The following is a 24,001-nucleotide window of genomic DNA, read 5'->3' as shown; positions in this document are numbered from 1 at the left end:
AGATTCGCGAGCTCGAGAGGCCTCCAGGCTCGCCAACCCCTCTGAGAATAATCTCTTATCTTTTTCACGCGACGTGACATCTCGAGAAACGTTTGAGAGTTCGATACGTCGCGATTATATCGACAGCCAATCACATCCACCCGTGCCTAGGGTCACTAGCAGCGCTCGGCCAATCGGAGAGCTCCGTTTTGAATCGGCCAATGGGCGGCGCGGTCGATCGGGCGCCGCCCACGAAGCGGCGGCGGTGGGGAGGAGGACGGAGAGGAGTGGGGGGGAGGCAACGTCACGTCTCCGATCGCACGAGAGGTTATCCGAGAGCGATTGTAAATTCTTTCTCTCGCTTCACGCATGTTCAGGCGCGGGAAATCTTCGCGGATTCCACAGACGTGCGACAAATTCCGGTAGCATGACAGCTAGAACGCTTCTACACCTGGGCGACACGACGAGCAGATGGTGCGGATTCCCGTGTGATTTCTCTGTTTTTTTCTCGGTCCCTAGCACACTTGACAGCGCGCTACTTCCGCTCTCTACGCTTCTCTCTTTTGTAAAAAAATTATCCCTTTTTATCCGACAAGTTTCTTCAAAATAATATGAATTTTCTGGAATTTTATTCCCGATATGGAAACTTTTCATCTTTCAAGGATATTGATTCTCTCACGGCTTCATATTGATTCCTCGTATTTATTATTACACAGGGTGTCCCATATGAATAGAGCATAGACTGTTGCTGTCAAAAAATATAATTATCTTTTTCTTGCCAAAAGTGTTTTCGAGATATCTCAATTTTTAATACAATGTATTTGCTGTTGTCTTTTTTTTTTTAATTCTTTATATAAAGATTTGTAAATTTGTATAAATTAGGAAAATATGTAAGACACCCTGTATAAGATGATTTTTAATCGCAATATATGAATATACTTTTGCAGAAATTCAGAATAACATAAATTGGTAAAGATTCTTCTCCTTAAAATTATAATATAACATAACATGATCTGTGTATATTAAAGCATCTAATGAGCGTATTCAGCAAAATTGCAATCAAACGTAGCTTTCACTTTTAGAAGCAACAAGTAGAATTCATTGCCATCTTATATAATACAATTTTTCTTTATTAATAACACAAGACAATTTCTAATTGATTGCTGATGCCAACTTTGCCATTCAAAGCAATAAAATATTTATTGTAAAATTTTATACTTATATTTATATTTAATTTTATTTATTTCAGATTTATTACCTGAAGTATGAATACGCAATTAAGAATTACATTCTGTACATTACAAATAATTACATTATGATTTTTTACGGCAATTTAAATATATGCTACATAAAAGTATTATATTTATAAATTGTATTAATTATATTTATGAAATTGCAGTTTCTTTGCGACTATACAAAACTGTGGACCAAGATTGCAAACGCCACAATATAGGCAAATAAGAAGTCTGAGGAGGTCACAGATTTCCCTCAAACAGTCAGCATCCCCTTTTCCAAATGTTCATATCGAATCTGGAGTTGTTCAGCCTGCAAGACTGTGGAAGCACCTTGGCTTCACCATCATGGTAAACAAATAACTTACAAAGCTATTCATCAGCTTTATTTATAAAATCAGATAATATATTTTATAAGAATATTTTATATTTTATTCAATAATATTATTTATAAGAATATTTTATATTTTATTCAAAAAGGCTAATATAAACCACGAGCGTTGAAGTTCGACGCAAAATAAGATACGAAATAACAAATTAAATATGCAAACTTAAGTAATCATAGATAACATATTGAATATTATTCTTCAAAAAAAGGACATAAAGAATAAATCGAAGTTCAAAGTAAATAAAACGCAGACGTTTCGATCTTCTCCGGATCCTTCTCAAAAAAACATACAATAATATACAGAAAGAACGCAGTCAGTACGAATGTCCGATGTAATAATGTCAAATCGCTATCATACAATTAAACAAATTTTTTTTCAGAGACGACAATAGAATGAAAATTATAATATAAATTGAGTTTCGCAAAGGGAAATTACCGAACCGCATTGGAAATGTTCGAAGGGCCGCCAATCACTCACTTGTGCTCCAAAATCGCAGATCGGAGCCGTGTGTAAAAAATGACACAAAAAAAAAAATCGTCGAGGACGTCCGTTTCGATGGTACAAGGAAAGAATGTATAAATATGCTGCGGTGACGCCAAAAATGCGAATCGGAATGATCATTAGTTATGCCCCCCCCCCTCCCCCCTGTCTCCCGTTTTTCGGGATTCCTCCGCTTCTTTTCGCACCTCAGTCTATTGCGCCACATTTGGCCGGCGACACATCACTTGCGATACTCTGATCTTATTTTCATCGATATGCTCTCTCTCTTTGTCTTCGTGGTCTTTTCACACGAATTATTGCGGTGTCTGCGTGTATGTACATTCTGTTTATTAATTATTAATTTTCTTTAATTTTTTTTTTCTCTTGCTTGTGGTTGCTTGGTCTTGTTTGTGGGGAATGCGTGTTGCTCTGTCCTCTTTTATTTTATTTCAGATCTCTACCGCTTGTGCTTTTGGATATTATGGAGTTGCCAAATTAATAATCAGCCTGATTTGCATTTTCGGCGTCACCGCAGCATTTTTATACATTCTTTCCTTGTACCATCGAAACGGACGTCTTCGGCGATTTTTTGTGTCGTTCTTTACACACGGCTCCGATCTGCGTTTTGGAGCACAGGTGAGTGACTCGCGGCTCTTCGAACATTTCCAATGCGGTTCGGTAATTTCCCTTTGCGAAACTCAATTTATATTATAATTTTCATCCTATTGTCGTCTCTGAAAAAAATTTTTTAAATTGTATGATAGCGATTTGACATTATTACATTGGACATTGTACTGACTGCGTTCTTTCTGTATTATTATTGTATGTTTTTTTGAGAAGGATCCGGAGAGGATCGAAACGTCTACATTTTATTTACTTTGAACTTGGATTTAACGTTCTTTATGTCCTTTTGAAGAATAATGTTCAATATGTTATCTATGATTACTTGAATTTGCATTTTTAATTTGTTATTTCGTATCTTATTTTGCGTCGAACTTCAACGCTGGTGGTTCATATTAGCCTCTTTGAATAAGTTCTTATTGAGTTTTATCCAACAAAACACTTTATATATTTTCTAATTTGTTTTATATATTTTATAGTTAAAACGACACATTTATTTCGTTTATGTGTAAGAAAAAATAAAACTAGTTTAGAAATTTAGAGAAAAAAAACTTCTTTTTATTCTTCCAAAATTGTTGTCAACAATGTTAAAAATAGAAAGAATTTGATCGCCGCTAATAATTGAAATAGAATCTTTTATTCTTTAAGTACTTTGAAATAAATGGTTTTTTAACATTTTTGTTTTAGTTTAGCAGTGCCTCTATGGTCGGTGCTGCAATTTGGGAATATGAGCGTATCAGAAGCCAGACGTACAAGATAATCCAACGTTACAGACAGTTTCGAATTAATGTATGTATTAGTTAAAAAGATATGTATTTAGGAGATGATTCCCTCACGCTTTACTGTATATACAATAATATATTGGTTAGCGAACAGGATGGAGGGGCGAAATAGAGACATGGTGGAGAAACTTGACAGAGGGACAGAAGATGTTCGTGCCTATATGTTTTATAAACGTAGTGACATTCTTAGCTTGGCGAGTGCCAGCTTTCCAAAAGACGATGGTGCGCTATTTTTGCGCTAATCCTGCCAGTAAGTAATATTATCATCTCAAGCATTTAATGAGCAAAAATTTGGAACATTTTCTTTTCTTTTCTGGATTATTATAAATGCTGATTTGAATAATTCTTGCGTAGGTGCGACGTGCTGGCCGATGCTGCTTTCCACTTTTTCACATTATTCCATATTCCATTTGGCTGCAAATATGTACGTGTTACATAGCTTCAGCACGATAGCTGTGACAACGTTAGGAAAGGAGCAATTTTTAGCTCTGTATTTATCGAGTGGAGTGATAGCCAGTTTTGCTAGTCATGCATACAAAATTATGTTTGGTGTGCCGGGTCTTTCTTTAGGAGCGGTAAGCAGCTTTATTTTATAAAGAAAAAAGATTATTAACACACAAATTTTTATATATTCTCGTAGATATTCCGAAAATTTATAATTATTTTTGAAAATGGAAGTCCGATATTCTAGAGAATATTTTTTTTTTTCTATTTTAGTCAGGGGCAATTATGGGTGTTCTTGGATTTATCTGTACACAATATCCTGACATACGACTCAGTATCATTTTTCTTCCTATGTTTACATTTACAGCTGGTATGGTATGTATTCCCAATCTTTATGTTGAAATTTTATAAAAAAATTTTGATTACATAAGTAAAAAATAGCATTATTTTGGTACATATTACTCTATTAAATTGTTATATAATAATTTGTAGTCTGATATATATTTCTCTGTTGTTCTATATTTTTGTTACTTAGGCAATCAAAGGAATAATGGCTGTGGATGTTGTCGGTTGCACCTTAGGATGGAAATATTTTGATCATGCTGCGCATTTAGGTGGTGCACTATTTGGAATGTAAGTTTAGTCAAATAACAAAATTCAAGGTATAAGACTTGCATTATTATATTTCTTTTCCATAAAAAAGAGAAAATAATGATATTATATAAATGCTCATTATAAATTTAATTTACAATGTAAGATAATTTTTCTAATAAAATCTTTCATCTTTACCAAATAATATAAATCGCACTATAATTTTTTTTTTGTAAATTGCAGATTTTGGCAAATTTGGGGCAATGCTAATATCTGGCAAAAGCGGGAACCACTTCTGACTTTGTGGCATAGGTTCCGAGAATATAGTAGATCACAATGATATTTTTTTAATTCTAAATTTTTGTTTATGCAATATTCATAAATTGTAAAGTTTCTATTATCTCGAAAAACAAATTTATATATGCATTATATATTTTTATTATTATACACCGTTTTTACATAATGAAATATAACTTTACCACTTCTCCAAAAAGAAAAACAATAAACATAGACATTAAAATAATAATTCATGTACAATTTTTATAGAAAAATGCGAGTCTTTGGAGAAGGTTTAGTATCATTTAATTCATAATTGTAAATCTCTCGTCAAAAATATAATATAGATTGCAATATTTCAAAAATCCAATGCTTTTAACAATATTGAACATACTTAACTTTTAAGATATTTTATGTGATGTTTGAAGTGATCCTCGATAAATGTAGCTATAAAGTAATAGCTATGATCATAACCATCCTGAAATCTGAGAGCGAGTGCAATCCCGTTATCCTTGGCAGCATTTAGTAAATTTTCTGGTAATAATTGTCCTTGTTTCAGAAACTGATCTTCGTTACCCTATAAAATGTGCAAACATATTAACAAAATACAATTTTTTTTTATAAAGCATAATCAATTAAAAAAAAACTGAAGAAAAATCTTGAAAATCAATTAAATGATAAAAAAAAAATAAGATACAAATTAAATGATTAAAAGTCAATTAAATGATTAAAAAATAAGATACAAATTAAAATCAAATATAAATGTAATTTTAAAATCAAACCTGATCTATTAAAATGCTCAAAGGTGGGCCATCGTATACTTTTGCTAATTCTGTAGCATCCCATTCTTTCCATGCAACATTATCTTCTGGCCCTCCCAGGTATCCTTTGAAAGCTTTCTTTCCCCATGGACACAAAATTGGATTACTTATGGGTGCAAAGGCTGAAACTGCTTTATACTGTCCAGGATTTTTAAAGGCGCATATTAAAGCGCCATGTCCTCCCATGCTAAACAAACAAGAAGAAGGATATTTTAAAGATTACATTCAAATATATCTCTGCAAAAAAATCTGTCACTGTTTTTCACACCTGTGACCCATTATAGACTGTTTGTCCGCTAAAGTTGGGAATTCTTTATTAATCAAAGCCGGCAGTTCTTTGGTGACATAGCTGTACATCCTGTAATTTTTACTCCACGGTTCGCGTGTCGCATCCACATAGAACCCCGCACCACTGCCAAAGTCGTAACTGTCATCCTCCCCAGGAATATTCAGTCCTCTAGGACTCGTATCAGGTATAACAAGAAGCACGCCATAATTCGCAGCGTATTTCTGAGCTCCAGCTTTTTCACTGAAATTAGCTTCGGTGCAGGTGAGACCAGACAACCAGTAGATAACCGGCACGGGGCCCTCTTCGACCTGGGGTGGTAGATAGACAGCGAATTTCATCTTGCATCCTAATTCTGTGCTGTTGAATAATTATAATTGTCAGTACAAAGTATTCCATAGGAAGCTCTACTGTTCTAATTAAGTTAATAAATGCGTATTAAATTCTAGTAAAATTGCTTTAAAATCTTGACAAAAATTTATAAAGTATATTTCTTTAAAGTTGATAAAAATTATATATTTTTATATTATTAGATATTTATAGCTAGCTTTTGCACAAATCGTGTATTTTACCTGTTGTGCGAATACACCTTCTGCCATCCTCCAAAAATTTTGTTGCTTTGAACTTGCGTTAACTCGGACATCTGAAAATTATTGTTAGATTTTAAATAAATAATATTCTTAAATATTTATATATTTTCTTAGATTACAAATATTATTTATTTGCTATAAACTAAAATTTCGGTAAAAAAATTGTTAAATTAATTAATTAGTAATTTTTAAAAATGTTTACGTTTCAGATTCAATGAGAAACAGTAGGATTGCTTATAAGGTTAGGTTAGTTAGAGTCAGTTTAGGTTAGATAACCGATAAATAAAGGTTATACGTGAAGGTTAACCGATGAGTCTCTAATATTTTATAGATGAATATTTTGTTATAAATATATATAATTATATCTTTTTTTTACGTCATATAAAAATATATATATATATATATATATAATTTTTATAAATATATAATAAATTTTACAATATATAATAAATAAAAATATGTAATTTAATATAAAATATATAATTTTTATAAACTTTATAAAGAAATATAATTTATAAATTTTTATCAAGCTTTTAGAGCAATTTTATTGGAATTTAATACGCATTTATTTTGAAACAAATTTTATTAAAACTACTTATAAACATAAATTTATCTATAAACAGAGAAAAAATAATAAATAGAAAATAAATAAAATTTTCATCCTTATAAGTATTTCTGAATTTCTTTGAAACGTTACGTACTTTTTTATATCCGAAATGCGCGGATGAGGCTTGTAAACTGGACCAAAATGCTCGAAAAGTCACACGCGAAAGAGAGCGAGAGATGCAAGATATCTTTAACATAGAAAACATGATACTTTGGACTTTTATCTCTCAGATTTTTATGTGCACGTGTACCTATATGTATGTTCCATACATATTTAGCATTAGTAGTGCAACTTACTTCAAATGATAATTATAAACATGATTGTTTTTTTATTTTTTCTCTTATTATATAAATATCTCAAAACAAAAGCTCTTACAAGCCTTTCTTTTTAATATATGAAGAGTTATATAGATTAATTCTTCTATTACACAGTCCTAATTAATATATCAACAGAATAATCATCACGATTTTTTTCCTAATTGTTGTTTATCTTGTATACTAGAAGATCTCTTTGACAAGGCAATTTTTGTAGGACACGATTCGCGCTTTATATTTTTTCTTGAGATGTTACTTGCTGCTGAAACGAAATACAAGTTACAAAAATTAGTAATTATCAAGAAATCAAAAAGAGATATCAAAAGAAATTAATTATTTAAAATTTAAAATACTTAAAATATTTTTTTGGTCCTGATCCAAATATTCTGATAGTATAAAAGTTTAAAAATAGACGACTTAAAAATATATATTTAAATATTCCAATATAAAAGTAATAAGCGTACGTTTCTCGAATTGTGGCTCTATCTTAACTATACTGCCAATACTCTCTCTCGACGATGCGAGAACGCTTGTGCGGCTCGTACTCTTCGCAGGCTGATCTAAAGAGCCTGCAGAACTCCCGTAAGGACTGATGGGCGACCTGGTCGAGGGAGGAAAACTCGGCAGCTCGATATTTCTGGCTATCAATAATTTTTTAACATACGCCTCAGCTTCCACATGACGAATCGTGAACTCTGCGATGTCTTGCAGGACTAGCGCGTTCTGTTCTTGGAGCTCACGCAGTTCCACCTCTCTCTGAAAAGTGGAATTTCGAGACGGAATCGTCAAAGAATGCAATTCGTCGTCCGCAGATTTTCTGCCTGCAATTTTCAGTCACCTGTTGTAAAAGTACGATGTCGTCTTTCTTAAGAACGTACAAGTTCTGTATATCCTTTTGCGCTTTACGAAGACTCTTATCAGCCCTGGAGATCTTCTCTCCCTGTTCCGTCGTTTGTTTCTGAATATCCGACAAGTAACGTTGCTTATTTTCCTTTTCTTCCTTCATTTCCTCGATGTTTTCGAGTAGTTGAGTATAATCATTCTGCGCTGTCTGTCCAATAAAATTATATATTAATAAAAATTATAAATTAAAAATTATATATTAATCATATATTGTTTCCTGATAGTTAGGGAGGAAAGCTCTTATATGTGAATGCGCGAAATACCCGCAATTTATCGGACAACTGTTGCAGCTGCGTTTGCCTTTGGTGCAGCTTTTGTCGCGCATCGCGCATTTGCTCGTCGAGTCTCTTCTGCTCTATCCACTCCGGCGCGTCCTGGTCGACCGCGGTCAGATTGTCTCTGTACTTGTCGTTGCACACGTTTACCACGCGTAACGTGTTCTCCATGCTACGTATCTCCTGCTCGGTCCGTCCGATCGCTTCGTCCAGCTTGTCACCTCGCTCCCGCAATAAATACCGCTCCTGAGCGCTTTGTATCTTCAGGTATGCGGTGCTCATCGGCAACCCATCCGGGCTGGCGCCCAACGCGGCGACGCCGCTGTCATATCGCGCTTGCAGCTGCCGTATCCTGCTCTTTCTCTCGGTGATAGCAGTCCGCAATTCCGAGCACTCGTTGCCAGCAACCCTCTTTTGCACGATAAGCGCCTCTTTCTGCGCCGCGATTTCCACCGAGCGTTCCTTAAGCGCCTGCGAGCAAAAATGGTGAGATGTTGTGGGTGACAACAGCTTGATTACGCGATTGGACCGAGTAGAATCGATTCAAGTTATGTAAAATCTCTTGTTTTTAAGCTAATGTTGTTTTCTAATTATATTAATGAATTTTAAAATGATCAAATAAGACTTACCGCTTCGAGGTGAAGACGATACTTCTCTAAATCGTAAACTTTATCGCTCACGTTCATCGTCATTCGCTCAAGCTGTGATACTCGAAGGCGCATTATATTTTCCTCCACTTGTCTTTCCTCGTTTCGAGATTGTGCGATCTTCAATCGCTTCTCGCCTCCATCCAACAGCAACAACAGATCCTGCTTCTTGCTCCGTAGCCGCTCGAGCTCGTCGTTCTCGTTTGTCAGGCAGTTAGACATTTTCCTCATGTCATGCTGAAGAGGAAAAAAACGTTTTACTTAATTAAATTTTAGTCAAATAAATTTTCTGAGATTTTGACATACTTTGATTGTTCCTTTTTTAAATTAATTTCGAAATAATTTTTATCGTGTGTCATAAACTTGAGAAAAGTGCGAAATTTTACCTCTAAACTAGCGATCTGGTTTTGCAACAGTTTAGAAGTGGCTGTTCTTTCGTTCAGTACAGCTTGCAACTCCTCAATTTTTCTTTGTTTCCTCTCGACCTCGCTCTTGTCGTGCTCGTAGCCTCTGATTCGCTCGAGTTTCATCTCGCACTTTTGCAGATTAAATTCCACTCGATAGAGCTCTTCTTTTTTCTCGCTTAACAGTTTCTTCTCTTTCGCTAGCAATCCGGCAAGCACATCAATTTTCTTGTGCTCACCCTGAGTCTGCACCTGCATCGTCCTCTTTTCATTTTCCAATTCTCCAATTTTCTTCGTTGTCCGTAAAATTGCGACTTGCAGCCGATTCAATTCCTTGACAATCACGGATTTCCGTTTCTCGTCGTGCTAGAAATAATAAATTGTATAACAAATTATTATTATTCTTTCCAAGACTGTTCGCATCAACCTCTTTCTTACAATACATACTTCAATCATCTTTTCCAAGCGTTTTGTTCTCTCTTCAACGTTTAACTTTTGGCTCTCGATCTCCTCTAAAGTCGACATTAGATCATCGATCCGTTTCTTGCAATTGTCTACCTTTATACATTTGTTCTCGATGTCAATCTTTTTGCGTTTCGTATTAGCTCGGATTTGTTGTATACGACGTCCCAGATCCCCAACTAACTTTCTCTGAGTATGAACCTGTCTCGATGATTATCGACAATCATTGCTCAAGTTACAAAGATAATTAAAATAATAAAGATAATAAAAAAATAATAAAAAATAATAAAAACTGTAAATTAACATGGAATAATTTAATAAAACTAGATCTATAATTTTATGAAAAATAATATATAAATATATAAATATATAATATATAAATATATAATATATAAATCTTCGGTATTGTCTTCACACCTCGATGGCGTAAATATCGATCGCCTCTGTGATTTTACGCTGTTTATCTCGGTTTGCGACAAGTTCTTTCTCCGATTGTTTAATCAGTTCTTCCAACTGCTTATTATTTACAACTTGGTCTTGTAAAAATTGTTCCACTTCTTCGAGATTGTTCTTTTTTTCTCTGTCGATCTCTCGCAGTGTGTCGATTTCCTACGATTTATATATATTCGATTCTATATTTTACACAGAAATTGGAAGAAATTGGTCATATATACTTTTAGACTATTTTGTATATCATTGTCCCTCTGTCGCAAAACGTTGACGCTTTGTGTCCACTGATTTATCATCTGCCTGCGCTCTTTTAACGCTTCCATGTACAATTTTGTTGTACGGTCTAAAACAATTTCCATCTCATGTATCTCGTCAAAGGCCTTGACAGTAGCTTGGCGGTAAGTTTCAAGTTCTCCACTAAGTTTCTGCCGGTTTTGCTCCAATTCCTAAAAATAAAATTATCTTTACACTATGTATTATTTTGATGTATAAATTATACAACTAGAGCTTTTCAGTCTTTGTATAGAAAAATCTAACTGATAAAACTGTATTCTTATAAAAAAATCCTATCTTTATAATATTTATTGACTTCTAAATATATTTTATTATTAAATATATAATATTATTTAATTATAAAAACATTTTTGGGATTAAATAAGTTTAAATTTCAAAGTTTTTCAAAATAAATATATAAATTAAATATTAAGAGACAGAAAGAGAAAAAATCTAGATTAAGAATCACAAATTTAAAACTTTAAAAAGTTTCTAATTCAAAGATTTTAACATTTTTAATTCCCAATTATTTCTTTTTAAGATAGAAAATAAAATTGCACGTTAAAGTGTCTATTTATATCAGATCAAAATATTTTTCTATAATATTTCTCTTTCATCTTCCAAGTAAATATAATACATTTAAGAATATTCCTAGACATCTTTACAGACAAATATATATCTTAATTGTCCTTGCGCTACCTTGTACTTTTGTGCATCTTGCTTCATGTAAATCTCTATCAGTTGATTATCCTCTTCCTTTTGCACAAGCATCTCCTCACACTTATGTAAATTATCTTCGTCGAAATGGACCGTTTGTTTCGCCTTAACTATTTTTTTTGTTATCTTTAGCAGCTCTTTTTCTATGTATGATACTCTGCCATTCACATCCGACCACTCCTTTTCAAATTCGCGCGTCTCTTGACGTAGTGACGACTCCTTGTTGCCGCTGAGCTGATACAGATGATCCTCTGTCTCCATCTGGGCCGAATGCTCCGCGAGCAGCTTCTGATTGAAATCATGTCGCATGGTTACATCGCTGGAGTGCTTTTTCATCATCTTCAGCCGTTCTTCCAGATTCTCCAACTTTGCATTTAGAGAGACTTTGTACTTGGTCTTTCTAGCGACCTGTAATAAACAATATAAATATCTAAAAAGGTTTTACAGTTTATATAATTCTTTTTCGAATAATCTTATAATTAAATTAAATTAAATTTATTATTGTGCAATATAATTATTTTAGATTTGTATAATTGACTGTCATAATAAGAATAAATAATCTTTGAGATATTAATAGCAGAAAATTACTTTTTACACCATAAACAATAATAAATATAAAAATTGTTCAATTACGATAAATATTTTTTATTTCTATTTCATTAAGAGAGACTTGGGTTTTTTGTTTTATTTTAGAAAAATAGTTTTGTTCATATTTAATAGCAAATTTTTATTTTATTATTAATTTATAATAATTTATAATTATTATAAATTAATAATTAAATTATTATAAATTAATAATTTAATGATTAAATTTTAATTAATAATTATATAAATTAATATTATTAATTTATATAATTATTAAATTATTAATTAAAATTTAATTATTAAATTATTAATTTATAATAATTATACAGCAAGGGAAATTATAAGATTTCTTGAGATTGACACTTCGTTGCATCTTTACCTCCTCTTCCAGACGTTTGTTCTCCTCGTTAGCTACAGGAATTCGGAAGCCATCCTGCCATCCTAGCTGGCTCAGGATCACATCTATATTACCTGTCGCCATTATTAAAATATCGTGCTGTTCTAATCTGTCGCTATTTATTCGCAGCAATTCGTAAGCGTCATAAAACAGCACGCAATGCAATATTGACACAATTCGCGACGCGGCGACGTTTGTATCTCGTTACCATGGTAACCGACAAGATAGCCAATACAAAGAGAGATGGCACTCGCGGGCTCGGCTGCGGCTGGGACTGACCAATCAGAGCGAAGCAACCGGCCGGCCGGCTACGCTGATTGGTCAACTCCAGTTGCAACCGAATACGCAATCTCTGGTGAACGTTGTTGACATTTGTCAATATTCTTCGCACACGCATCGCGACGATAGCGTGTGATAACGTAAATTGTTGCCCGATTCGATTTTAACATGACTGCATGTCGATTAGAGCCATGTATTCAACTTCCTCTTTCGGAGGAGAAATTGAGAGAAAGCGTGGATAAAGCGAAAGATTGGACACTTATGCACGGTAATCTCACTGATATTGATAACAATCACCTGTAGGACACGTGACACATAAGTAACAAGTGGTTGCTTTTACTATTTTTTGGAATTAGCTATAAAGATTTGAAGAGGGTATAAAATTATAATTAATATAATGTAATATAATTAATATAATATAATGTAATTGATAACACATGTATGTATATTTTATTATTTAGGAATGTCCAAAAGATCCATGAAGAATTATAGTAAGGATCAAGTACAGTTACTACCATTTACGCTGATACCATCAAGCTTTCCTCAGAAGCCTTTTTTCACCGTAAAAAATGTACAAGTTTTGTTAAATCAACTTGTTCACAAGGTCGCCTACGATAAGGAATTTCTTACAAGTAGTTTAAAGAGGTATTGCGAGTTTATTTATCATAATCTTTTTTTTTTCATTGCGATACGACATTATATATTTGTTTTAGCACCATCCAAGCTGATCCGTTTACAGCAAAATTGTTTCATATTTATGAAACAGTATACGAAGAAGGATTTAGCCAGGTATATAAAATAAAATTTTGCAGATATCAGTGAAAAGATTGAGTGGAATAAAAAAACAGAAGAGTATAAAATATATCTTATTCTTATAATTTTATAGAACATAAGTCTTGGATTACTAAGATCGGATTACTTATTACACGATGATTGTAAGATAAAACAAGTTGAAATAAATACAATAGCAACTAGCTTTGCTGCCTTGGCTACTATTACATCTCAATATCATAAGTAAGCATGTAATGTAAAAATTTTACATTTAAAAATCTATTTGTACATATAGTTTATGCATATATGTATCTATTTATAGTTTATATTTGTTAGTTTCTATTTATTGTTTCTATTTATATTTATTAGTTTTATAGTTTATGCATATATGTATCTATTTTATAAAGTAAAATATTTATTTTAGATATATATTAGGAGAATTGGGGTATACCAAGGAAGCAAATGAACAGGTGAGTTATTAGAACTATTTTTAAAAAGTATAATTGTCTACATTATTTGTTTTCCATAATAAGCTAAATTTGTATTATTTTGATATTGTAATATTTTTAACATATTTTATGTGTATCATTTATTATTTATTAATTATCATTATATATAAGATTCCAGAAAATAATGCCATTATTGGATTTTGTGAGGGACTAGTACGTGCATGGGAATTATACAATAATACAGAGTAAGTTGGATAATACAATAGATATATATTACTCTAGAGAAATTCTATGTAAATTAAATTTATAAATGTTTTTTGTATTCTAGAGCTATTATATTGTTTATTGTTGAGGATGTGACTTATAATATAAGTGATCAAAGATTTCACGAATTTCAAATTCGCCAATTATGTCCTAAGATAAAGATTATTAGAAGAAGTTTAACAAGCTTAACTTTGGAGGAAATAAAATTGGGGCCAAATAAGGAGTTAATTGTGTAAGTTGCTTGAATTATAGTGTGTTTATATGTTATAAAATTGTATCAAAAATTTTACATACAAAATACATAAAATCTTTCAAAAAAAAAAGAGGGAATATTTTCAAAAAAATAATAATCAAATTCAAATATAAATATATATATTTGAAATACTGTAAACTTGAATTATTGAATTATTTTAGTGCAAATATGATAGTGGCTGTAGTTTATTATCGTTCTGGTTACGAACTCGAAGCTTATCCTACAGAAAAGGAATGGGATATTAGATTGTTAATTGAACGTTCTCGAGCAATAAAATGTCCATCAGTGCAATATCACTTGGCAGGCACAAAAAAAGTATGTATTTTATTTTATTATTTGCATAAGAAAATATAGCATATATATAAAAATTCTTATTATTTACATAATTATATTAAATGTTATATATCAAATCATATTAAATTATATTAAGTATTAAATGCATACCTGAACAACAAGGATTAATTTTTATATTTATTAAGCTGAAATAAGAGTTTTGTAATACTTATTAGAACAAAATGTTTCAAAAATCATTTCCTTTTTAGGTACAACAATCTTTGGCTCAGCCTAATGTATTGAAAAAATTTCTAAAAGATGAAACATCTGTTGCAAGAGTTCAAGAAATATTTGCTGGATTATACACATTAGACTTTGTAAGTAATCTGTTATTAATCAGAACAATTTAATTGTTTAATGTTTAGGTGAAAATCACGACTTTTAAGACATTTTCTCATTTAAATATCTTTAAATGATACATTTAAGTATATTTGTTTCGATAACAGAATGAGGATGGAGAGAAAGCAATAGAAATGGGTATAAGTAAGCCAAACAAATTTGTTCTCAAACCACAAAGGGAAGGAGGAGGAAATAATATATATAACGAAAACATAAAAACGTGGTTGAGTTCGATGAGAGACTCTCAGGAGAGGACAGCATGGATTCTCATGGATCGCATTTATCCCCCTTTACAGAAAAACTATCTGATACGTGCTGTTGAAGACCCGTCATTAGAGGATAACTTTGATTTATTGGAAGTTATAACAGAACTTGGTGTATATGGAGTGATAATTGGGTAAGCGCAAGCCAGATATCTCGTATTTAATCGCATTATTTGCTATTAAATAATATTAATAGATGTATTTTTTAGGGATAGCAATAATATAATAGTAAATAAACAAGTTGGACATATTTTAAGGACCAAAGCGTCGAGTGAAGACGAAGGTGGCATAGTGGCAGGTGTCGGTGCTCTTGATAGTCCCTATCTAATTAGTTGAAGCAAAATTATTTTTTTAAATAATATATATAATAATATATAATAATATTAATAATGTATAATAATAATAATAATAATAATATATAATTATATAACATACTATAGAGTACAAATGGTATGCAATATTATCTGTGAATGAATGATATGCCAATTACCTTTGTCATAATTATCCTCATTATCCATTGTATAATATACAGTAAACACACATACAAATATAGAATGTATAGAGATAGAGAGTCGAATCAGGACCTTTCACTTTCCAGATGATTAACTCTAAACTCTACCTAGATCTCATATATACATATTTTTAATATTTTCTTACTCCAACACATTTAATAGCACTGAACGGATTAAAATTGTGCTTCCCAAACAGTCAGATTCATTTATTTTTTTGAAATAGAATTTTTTTATTTCACGAGATTCGCTTCTTTATTCCACAGATCCTTATTTTTATCGATAAAATGTATATATGTATGTACTGTATAAAATACACAAGTTAATACATGGATCTTGTATAAATCAATTCCATATGAATGATTAAATAGCACTTTAAGCTTCTAGAAATTATTTTTAAAGATTTAAGAATAATGGTTATTGTACATTTCAGATAAGAATCAAATAAGTTTTTTTTACAAATCTTTCATGAAACAGCTTTGCTCGACAGTCATATAAAATAACACAAGAGAATTAGTATTTTTTTAAAGTTTTATTATAAAACAATATAATTAAATATAAATAATAATTATTTTATATGAGATAATAAGCGCATTATTTTATAAAATCTTAAAAATATATATATGTTATATATACATGTATAACATGAGCTTTATGAGGTATTTGAATTGTATAAATTATTCTACATTACATAATTATATGACAATTATTATATTATATAACAATTTTGAATGAAATTATTATATTAAATAACAATTGTAATGATTTTGAATTATATAACAATTTTGTTATTTATTATTTATATTAAAAATATACATACACATCACGCGCGCGAACTGATTAAAATATATTAGGAATATATTAATTATATGTATTCTCTCAGTCATGATCAAGAACTTCCGTCGAAGATGTTGTTTCCAGGACCACGTTATATTTTTTCTAAAATGCAAATTATTACTTCAATACCGATACCCTAGAATTACGAGAATTTTTATTTACATTCCGAAAATGCTAAACATACGTCAGTCTCGGCTTTCAGCGCTTCGAGTTCCATCTTCTTCTTTCTGTTAAAGAAGCCAATCTTTATTAGACCCAGAATCAACAATATCAGCAACGCAATCCCTAGAATTACTGAAAGCGCTATTATCCACACGGCTATTCGCTGAGCAACCGGCGAGCCTAAGAACGTCGTGGCAACCAGAACAGCATCCGGTTTATGACCTTCTCTTTGGGTAATATTGAGATGAGGTCGCGTTATCGTAACGCTACCTTCAGTCACGTAAAATACGATATCTTTGTTCTTCATCAGGTCAGCTGCAAGCAGATAGAATTCAAAGAAAATAAACTCTCCTTCATTTATCAGCCACATGATTATATTTACCGGGAAAATTCGACAGTTGTAGATCTAGCGTTACCAAAAACTTCGCAACGGACAAGGAACTTAGAAAAGGTCCCAATCTGCAGTCAATTTTCGCGCATTCAACCGCGCCATTTGTGCAATTGATGTACAGCGTTCTATTCTCAGATGGTAGGTTCATCGGGGTGTCTTCCTCGATGCTGAACCTCGCGTGCGTTTTATTTTCAGGGCTCATCAGGATCACGTTATCCGTAGACGCCATTTGTTTAGACGCGATGGAGAGCCCATCATCCGTTTCGTTCGAGTCGCTGCAGTAAAATTGATACGCATCCATCCTGCCAATAGTGTCGTTAATACTGATGATTGCTACACCTGCAGCATCATGGGACTGTCGAATATGGGTCGGAATTTTCACGGTCAACACCGCCTCTTCGATAGGACTGGCGCCGAATTTTTGGACCTCGTAGAAGTGTTGGAATCTGACGCTATTTAGTCTCACCTCGCTTTCCTCGTTGCGTAAATACGAGTACAAATTCTCCTGTGCTTTCCTGCGATGAAAATATGTATCATAAATTTTATAAAATTCTTATTACATTCAATATAAATTATTATTATATTATAAATGTATAAGGTTTAAGGTCCTTTCACGCAAAATCTTGCAATTTATATCGAGAGGTACCAACCCGGCGATGGCTATATCAACGTCCACGTCGAAGTACACAGTGATGGCGTAACTATTGTCATCCCAATTCGCCTCGTCGCTCTGAGTACTTATATTCGCCCACAATTCCACTTGTCTAACGTCGTATCTTATCGCACTCGTGTCCAGCTGCAGCGTCAGTGTTTTCTAAAAAATAAACCATTATATCCGCCTTTTATCCAGCGACCGAGCTACCCAACGCACATCATCATACATTCGTTCTCAGGGGATTGCCGATGTCACAGATCACTTCCAGGATGTTGCCAGGGTTTTCCGTACACTCGGGCGGGATGCTCGCCAATGGCAGGGCCTCGGTGAAGACGCGCAGCCTCGTCTGGTACGCTGGTTCCCCGCGATTGTAAGCGTCGACGCGCAGCGTGATCGTCGGCGTGGAACCGATGATGTACCTGTTGCCTCGAGTCGAGTCGATGGACAACGCAACCCGGAGATCGGACACGCATACGTTGTCCTCGCCGCAGTCCACGGCGAACGGGAGCTTCACCAGATCCTCCATCTTCGAGCGATGCTTGTTTATCACGACGCAAGATACGCAAGACGAGGAGCTTCCGTTTCTGGCGTCGAGGTCGTCCTCCAGCTGCATGGACACCGATATTTCGAGCGGGTCTATGATGTTTCCGATGTTCTCCTGAAATAGACAAGAGCGTGAGCGCTTGATAGGCTGAAAACAATGATTAATATCGACGTGACGCACCGTGAGATGTATCTCGAGTGAATTACGCGCGACCGTAGCCTTAGATAGGGTGTAACGCAGCTTGTAGGTCTGCGATCCATCGTTACTTCTTTGCGCGCGATACGTAGCCCTGCCATGCAATTGATCAACCTTCAGAGTCGCGATAGATCCTGGAATGACAGCAGTTCGAAGTTGAAATGTTACACTTGAAATGTTGAAAATAATCAACAAAGTTCATATATAAATAATATATACAGGGTGTCGGGTAATTTTTGACGAGTTAAAAGTAGAAGAGTCCCGAGTAGAAAAGCCTCTATCATTATTAATTAATTTCTCATTAATTACTGCAAAGATCACAAAACAGCAGAAGACTTTTCTTTTCAGTTTAACCCGCTCTACCTGCACACTTTGGGTGTGTAGAAAATTATCGGACACCCTGTATAATAAAATAAATAATAAATAATATAATAATAAATAATAATAAATATAATAAATAAATAGTAAAAATAAATAAATAAATAATGAATAATAAAAATAGGTAATAATAATAGAAATAAATAAATGATAAATATAACAAATAAATATATAATGTGTATAAAAAATGTATGACATATAAAATATAAAATTACGCAGATACTGAGGTACGTATGCGCCCTCGTAGGACATCCAGATGTCGATGAGGAAGGACGTTGAGTTCCGCAGCAACCTGACCTGCGGATACGTCAACGTCACGTTCACAGCCACGACCGGCGCGGATCTCAGCAGGACCACCTCCCCGGATAGATAAGCGCCCACGGCGACGTCGGAGTAGTTGTCCCGGTCGACGTCTCGGGGTTCCGAGATGGAGATGCCGAATCCTCGCATCGTCGGCGAGAATCGCGTGCCGATCAGTCTCTGGCTGTACCTGCGGGAGACGCCGTCCCTGTTCCCGTTGAACACGTACACCGCGCCACCGCTCTCGTCCTCGTAGGGCGCACCCACGGCGATGTCGCCGTAGCCGTCGTAGTCGATGTCGCCCAGACACGCCACGGCCGACCCGAATCTACCGCCGACAACCTCGCCCTCGATCGTCTGCAGCTCTTCGAAATTGTTCTAGGTTTTCCATGTAAGAAGAGATATAATTTTTCAGTGATTGTTTGAATTTTTTTATTGTATAAAAACGCGGTTTCGCATCTATCTAGAAATTACTTGAAATAGAAAAATAAATAAATAAATAAATAGATAAATATATATTTATTTATTATTTATTTTTCTATTTCAAGAAAATTGCAGAAAATTTCTAGGAAAATCTTAATATTTAATATTAAAATTTATAAAATATCAATAATTTTTTTCTTAATCTTTCCTTAATAATTTCTTTATCTCTTTTTTATTATTGAATGATCTCGAGTCTTAATAATAATTTGAAAATTCATTATTAATTTTTGATTTTTAAAAAGTTAAAGTTATCTGTAACTATTCCTTTTTTTTACTCAAATATAATTATTTTTATTAATTATTATAAATTATTTTACAGGATTATTTCCTTGTATTTTTATTGCTTTCAGGCACTTAAGATTTTGCTTATATTTGTCATTAACTAAGAGTAATTAATAATTGATTGATAATTTAAAATTAAGATAAATTTTATATAAAAATCAATATATTAAAGATTTTATATAAATTATTTAGATTAAATTAATAAAGATTTTAGCTTATTAAATATTAAGAATTTTCATAAATATTAAATAATAAGAATTTTTATAAGTTTATTGATTTCTCTCGTTAAAAATAAAAAGGATTTTAAAAACATCCAGCTTCAGAAATCCGACACGTTCTTATTGTTAGATTAATTCTAATTGCTTGTTATTCGAAATTTTTACTCGAGAGATTCAACAATATTATAGAAAGATTAAATCTTGAACTTCGATTCCCGATAGATATCCGTGCTACTGTGTATTTATTCATAAATTAGTACATTTCGTTGCCCCGTAAAGATGTAGACGAGGCCTTCGTCCATGTCCTTGGACCACTGTGGCGCGCCGACGATCAATTCGTGTCGGCGATCGTTATTAACGTCGCAGGACGTTAACGCTGCGCCAAAAAACTCGCCGTATCGCTGACCGTATATCACCGTTTTGATAAACATGCGCTGATTAGTTTTCGGGGGAAAGGCAAATACGAGAATCTTCCCGTACATGTTGGCGCTTTTCGGCGCGCTGCTGGCGTACCACGTGTCTCGCTCGTTGAAGTAAGTACCAGCTGTTACAGCGTATCCTGAAACACACCGTGTACATGTTACAGGATTTTTGTAAATTCCTCTAGAGACCAATCTCTAAAATGACATCTCTTTGTGAATAAACTGTCGAAATTTCGATTAAAATCAAGAGCTGTCAATCTTTTTTGCTCTTATATTTATCACACTTTAGTCCTTTATTAAGTAACATTTATAAGTATAACTGTTATTTGGTGTTTGCTGGGAAAAAAGGCTGAGCCTTCAGTTTTTTTTTTTTTTATAAAATATTCTCTTTACAATAAGGCTAAAGATTGATGTATTATAAAGAACAATTTTATAGCTTTTTATATGTTAAAAATTTCAACGATTTAAAAAATGTTTTAGAAAAAGGAACAGAGATAGAGATAGTATTTGAAATATATTTCTTTTTAAAAAACGCACATGTAAAGAAAATTAAATTTGATGTATTAAAAAGAGATATTTATAAACTTAAAATTAATTATTAGTTTAAAATAAATTAATTTCAAATGATACGCTTCTAAATTTTTATTAAATTAATAAAATAAGTAATAAATTCTATCATTAATTAGCAAAATAAATTAAAATAAAATGAAATAAATAATAAATTAATTAATAAAACATAATAATAAATTAATAAATTAAAATAAAATAAATAATAAATTAAAATAAAATAAATAATAAATAAATTAATAAAATAATAAATATTTGATCAGCGAGACTGATTCGGTCATTGCTAGCTTGAAAAGAGGGAAGGGAAAGATGATGATAAAAGAAATACATTTTTACCGAAATAATTGTAACTGTGAACCTGTTGCTCTCTAGCGAGCGAGGGAATTATCGTACGCGAGAATGACCCGTCTACCGAGGTGGTAATTAATATCGCATCGCCTTTCCAGTTGTACACGCCTGGGGCACCCAACGTGACCTTCACATCGTCTCCCAGGGAGTTCACGTGCAAGGAGAAGCCAATCTGGCCCATCCCGTAGTTGTAGATGCCTATGTTGTTTTTCGACGTAATCTGACCTTCAGGATTCGAGAGTGGTAGTAATAGCTCCTCCGCTTCTCTCTCGAATACATCAGCATCGGTGGCTCGTGTCGTATAACAAATACCGTTCATGAGCCAGTTGGGCTTGTTGCCGTTCACGATATTGTTTATCCATCGCGGTCCGCAAACCTTCATTCGACGAAAATTAAAAATCAAAATCAAAAAATTAAAAAAAATTAAAAGCGAGAAAAAAAAAATTATAAAATTTTTATTAAATTATAAAATTTATTAAATTATAAAACAGAGGGAGACAAAAATGAGAAGCTATTATTGTCTTTTTTAAATATTGAATTTTTGCTATTATTGAATTTTCAATTTTTAAAGAGATTAAAAATTTTGTGATTTTTCTTGGATATCCGATTTTTTTATATTAAACATTTAACAATTAATTAATATTCTATTAATATTTTATTAACAATTAATTAATATTAATATATATTAATTATATATTCTATTAATATTTTATTAACAATTAATTAATATTATATATTAATATATTTAGTGAAGAGAGTTCTTGTTATTTATTTATTAAAATTTTGGAAATTTGATTCAGAGAGGTCATCAAAGTAATCATACGTTTCAGTGATAATTACACGTAGTTTTAAAATTATCGCATATTTTTCTTCGTCCACAGATTGTATTTTGACGAAGTTGAAGTCGATAGTCTTTACAGAAAGATAAGTGAACAGTTGTCATTACTATTTTTAAATTTGATAAGAAATTTTGAATTTTTAAGTATTATGTTGTAATCGAATGTTCGATGTTAAATATTTACATAAAATTAATTAATAAATATTCCATCAAAAACTACTTAGCACGATAATAAAATATTCTTATTGTTTATTTAAATTTCGGCGAGTTAATTAATCGCACACGAGCGAGATTAATTTTTTAATATTTATTTAATTCAAATATTCTTAAATGATCTGTGCACAAAATTTCATAAAAAAAAAATTCAATTCTCAAGAAAATTTGCAACGTGATAGCCTTGAAATATTCGTAGCTACTGATATTGAAAGAAATATTGATTATTAATATTGCAAAAAAATATTGCAAAAAGTCAAAATTAAAATATACGTCATTGTTTAATATTTTTCAACGCATAACATTAATATAACAGATGATCTGAAACACGATCCTGTTTTTTAATACATGTATTGTAAAGAAAAATCTGAAATATACCAGTGATCGAGGGAAGAAGGAGGGTGTCTTACTCTTCCTTGCGCTTTCCTGGCTCTCGCTCGCCAGTTTTTAACTAATTTCTTCTATTATTATTGCGAAAAGATGAGAAATACCACAACTCTCGGCTCGGTCCTATTTTCTACGACGACAGTCGCGCCGATCCAAGCGTTGTCTTTCAGCTGATGGACCAGTCTCTCCCGAGGACGCGGACCGTTCCCGGTCTTATCGATCGCCCACTCCTCACATACGCCGTTCATCGAGCACTTGAAGACTATTCCTGGCTCGGTCACCAGCGGCAACTCGCTGGAGTTGGCTCGGGGGGCTCCAACGAGCAGCAAGGACTCCCTCGGGCTTGTGTAAAGGGCCACCGAAAATCCAAAGTAGCTGTGACGTCCACCTGACACACGCGTAGGATCATCGTACACCTTGGCGTTGAGCACGTCGATGTTGTACGCCCTCGGGCTGCGTTGCACGATCGTCAAAACGAGGATGAAACTGGCGCGTAACATTTTTTTAGGAAAGTCTCCAGGTCTCGCAAGGTGATCTGCAAGAAAACTGCGAAGTGACTGATTTGTTTCGTCGCCGGATGTGGTGCTTGAATACCGCAATATGACATCACTTACGTTAGTCAACGTTTATTCATGTAAAACGCAAGGAACCTTCGTTCTTGAACGCAGAATAATTACAGAGTAATAAATCGCTGACGCAGACGCCGCTATTTCTTTTTTCCCTTCTCGTTTATTCGTAATCAGTTAATAAAGATGTATATAAATGCGCATGATTAAATAATGTAATATACAGTTAT

The 24,001-nt window shown here is 33.0% G+C and overlaps 5 protein-coding genes across 13 annotated transcripts; 2 read left to right on the top strand and 3 right to left on the bottom strand.

Annotated features, from left to right (window-relative positions):
- Positions 1 to 254: 254 nt before the first annotated feature.
- On the top strand, positions 255 to 5,159 carry Rho-7 (rhomboid family intramembrane serine protease rho-7). 6 transcript variants are annotated; one of them, XM_083088301.1, is made up of 10 exons: positions 1,429 to 1,562; positions 1,692 to 1,912; positions 1,980 to 2,158; positions 2,534 to 2,716; positions 3,389 to 3,490; positions 3,571 to 3,733; positions 3,838 to 4,058; positions 4,201 to 4,302; positions 4,463 to 4,560; positions 4,762 to 5,159. In XM_083088301.1, exons 3-10 carry the CDS (start codon positions 2,117 to 2,119, stop codon positions 4,856 to 4,858), a joined length of 1,008 nt encoding a protein of 335 aa, XP_082944427.1. In that variant the 5' UTR covers positions 1,429 to 1,562; positions 1,692 to 1,912; positions 1,980 to 2,116; the 3' UTR covers positions 4,859 to 5,159. The 6 variants fall into 6 exon arrangements, with proteins under 6 accessions (XP_082944426.1, XP_082944429.1, XP_082944425.1 ...); XM_083088298.1 differs by having other exon boundaries at positions 1,980 to 2,412; XM_083088299.1 differs by lacking the exon at positions 1,692 to 1,912 and having other exon boundaries at positions 1,423 to 1,562; positions 1,980 to 2,412.
- LOC145965041 (S-formylglutathione hydrolase-like) lies at positions 4,593 to 7,332 on the bottom strand. 2 transcript variants are annotated; one of them, XM_083088304.1, is made up of 5 exons: positions 7,193 to 7,332; positions 6,474 to 6,544; positions 5,884 to 6,261; positions 5,577 to 5,802; positions 4,593 to 5,371 (listed from the first exon to the last, which is right to left on the bottom strand). In XM_083088304.1, the coding sequence occupies exons 1-5, from the start codon at positions 7,301 to 7,303 to the stop codon at positions 5,189 to 5,191; spliced, it is 969 nt and encodes a 322-aa protein (XP_082944430.1). In that variant the 5' UTR covers positions 7,304 to 7,332; the 3' UTR covers positions 4,593 to 5,188. The 2 variants fall into 2 exon arrangements, with proteins under 2 accessions (XP_082944430.1, XP_082944431.1); XM_083088305.1 differs by lacking the exon at positions 7,193 to 7,332 and adding an exon at positions 6,694 to 6,778.
- On the bottom strand, positions 7,242 to 12,697 carry LOC145965038 (coiled-coil domain-containing protein 39-like). Its single transcript, XM_083088297.1, has 12 exons — positions 12,508 to 12,697; positions 11,526 to 11,951; positions 10,778 to 10,999; positions 10,521 to 10,712; positions 10,089 to 10,304; positions 9,624 to 10,007; positions 9,220 to 9,474; positions 8,579 to 9,061; positions 8,251 to 8,463; positions 7,877 to 8,168; positions 7,395 to 7,671; positions 7,242 to 7,285 (listed from the first exon to the last, which is right to left on the bottom strand). The coding sequence occupies exons 1-11, from the start codon at positions 12,607 to 12,609 to the stop codon at positions 7,559 to 7,561; spliced, it is 2,898 nt and encodes a 965-aa protein (XP_082944423.1). The 5' UTR covers positions 12,610 to 12,697; the 3' UTR covers positions 7,242 to 7,285; positions 7,395 to 7,558.
- Positions 12,698 to 12,864: 167 nt separating this feature from the next.
- LOC145965844 (glutathione synthetase) lies at positions 12,865 to 15,910 on the top strand. 2 transcript variants are annotated; one of them, XM_083089580.1, is made up of 11 exons: positions 12,865 to 13,072; positions 13,266 to 13,449; positions 13,518 to 13,593; positions 13,691 to 13,818; positions 14,000 to 14,045; positions 14,196 to 14,269; positions 14,353 to 14,520; positions 14,703 to 14,856; positions 15,084 to 15,191; positions 15,321 to 15,610; positions 15,686 to 15,910. In XM_083089580.1, exons 1-11 carry the CDS (start codon positions 12,973 to 12,975, stop codon positions 15,810 to 15,812), a joined length of 1,455 nt encoding a protein of 484 aa, XP_082945706.1. In that variant the 5' UTR covers positions 12,865 to 12,972; the 3' UTR covers positions 15,813 to 15,910. The 2 variants fall into 2 exon arrangements, with proteins under 2 accessions (XP_082945706.1, XP_082945707.1); XM_083089581.1 differs by having other exon boundaries at positions 13,041 to 13,179.
- Positions 15,911 to 16,514: 604 nt separating this feature from the next.
- On the bottom strand, positions 16,515 to 23,957 carry LOC145965839 (integrin alpha-8). 2 transcript variants are annotated; one of them, XM_083089574.1, is made up of 11 exons: positions 23,820 to 23,957; positions 23,310 to 23,740; positions 21,756 to 22,143; positions 20,691 to 20,989; positions 19,363 to 19,825; positions 18,755 to 18,903; positions 18,257 to 18,688; positions 18,026 to 18,189; positions 17,367 to 17,890; positions 17,007 to 17,299; positions 16,515 to 16,924 (listed from the first exon to the last, which is right to left on the bottom strand). In XM_083089574.1, the coding sequence occupies exons 2-11, from the start codon at positions 23,703 to 23,705 to the stop codon at positions 16,865 to 16,867; spliced, it is 3,168 nt and encodes a 1,055-aa protein (XP_082945700.1). In that variant the 5' UTR covers positions 23,706 to 23,740; positions 23,820 to 23,957; the 3' UTR covers positions 16,515 to 16,864. The 2 variants fall into 2 exon arrangements, with proteins under 2 accessions (XP_082945700.1, XP_082945701.1); XM_083089575.1 differs by lacking the exons at positions 23,310 to 23,740; positions 23,820 to 23,957 and adding an exon at positions 23,197 to 23,295.
- Positions 23,958 to 24,001: the final 44 nt, after the last annotated feature.

The sequence above is a fragment of the Camponotus vicinus genome, unplaced genomic scaffold (genome assembly GCF_025532165.1).
Source record: "Camponotus vicinus isolate PSW18456_S1 unplaced genomic scaffold, iyCamVici1.0 SCAF_14, whole genome shotgun sequence".
NCBI classification, from domain to species: Eukaryota; Metazoa; Arthropoda; class Insecta; order Hymenoptera; family Formicidae; genus Camponotus; species Camponotus vicinus.
The sequence above is the reverse complement of the archived record's forward strand: the minus strand, read 5'-3'. Positions and strand labels throughout refer to the sequence as shown.

Excerpts from the sequence above, each read along its gene's own strand:
- Rho-7 (XM_083088299.1), top strand. The coding sequence starts at position 2,227 with ATGCCCCCCCCCCTCCCCCCTGTCTCCCGTTTTTCGGGATTCCTCCGC. Across the intron at positions 2,717-3,388 it reads ATCTGCGTTTTGGAGCACAG|TTTAGCAGTGCCTCTATGGT; the intron begins GTGAGTGACTCG and ends TTTTTGTTTTAG. Across the intron at positions 4,561-4,761 it reads GGTGGTGCACTATTTGGAAT|ATTTTGGCAAATTTGGGGCA; the intron begins GTAAGTTTAGTC and ends TGTAAATTGCAG.
- LOC145965041 (XM_083088304.1), bottom strand. The coding sequence starts at position 7,303 with ATGTTTTCTATGTTAAAGATATCTTGCATCTCTCGCTCTCTTTCGCGT. Across the intron at positions 6,262-6,473 it reads AAGGTGTATTCGCACAACAG|CACAGAATTAGGATGCAAGA; the intron begins GTAAAATACACG and ends ATTATTCAACAG. Across the intron at positions 5,372-5,576 it reads TGAGCATTTTAATAGATCAG|GGTAACGAAGATCAGTTTCT; the intron begins GTTTGATTTTAA and ends CACATTTTATAG.
- LOC145965038 (XM_083088297.1), bottom strand. The coding sequence starts at position 12,609 with ATGGCGACAGGTAATATAGATGTGATCCTGAGCCAGCTAGGATGGCAG. Across the intron at positions 10,305-10,520 it reads TCGATATTTACGCCATCGAG|GTTCATACTCAGAGAAAGTT; the intron begins GTGTGAAGACAA and ends TCATCGAGACAG. Across the intron at positions 10,008-10,088 it reads GCTTGGAAAAGATGATTGAA|CACGACGAGAAACGGAAATC; the intron begins GTATGTATTGTA and ends TATTATTTCTAG.
- LOC145965844 (XM_083089580.1), top strand. The coding sequence starts at position 12,973 with ATGACTGCATGTCGATTAGAGCCATGTATTCAACTTCCTCTTTCGGAG. Across the intron at positions 13,594-13,690 it reads ACGAAGAAGGATTTAGCCAG|AACATAAGTCTTGGATTACT; the intron begins GTATATAAAATA and ends ATAATTTTATAG. Across the intron at positions 13,819-13,999 it reads ATTACATCTCAATATCATAA|ATATATATTAGGAGAATTGG; the intron begins GTAAGCATGTAA and ends TATTTATTTTAG.
- LOC145965839 (XM_083089574.1), bottom strand. The coding sequence starts at position 23,705 with ATGTTACGCGCCAGTTTCATCCTCGTTTTGACGATCGTGCAACGCAGC. Across the intron at positions 18,689-18,754 it reads CACTCGAGATACATCTCACG|GAGAACATCGGAAACATCAT; the intron begins GTGCGTCACGTC and ends TGTCTATTTCAG. Across the intron at positions 17,300-17,366 it reads ACAACTGTCGAATTTTCCCG|CTGACCTGATGAAGAACAAA; the intron begins GTAAATATAATC and ends ATCTGCTTGCAG.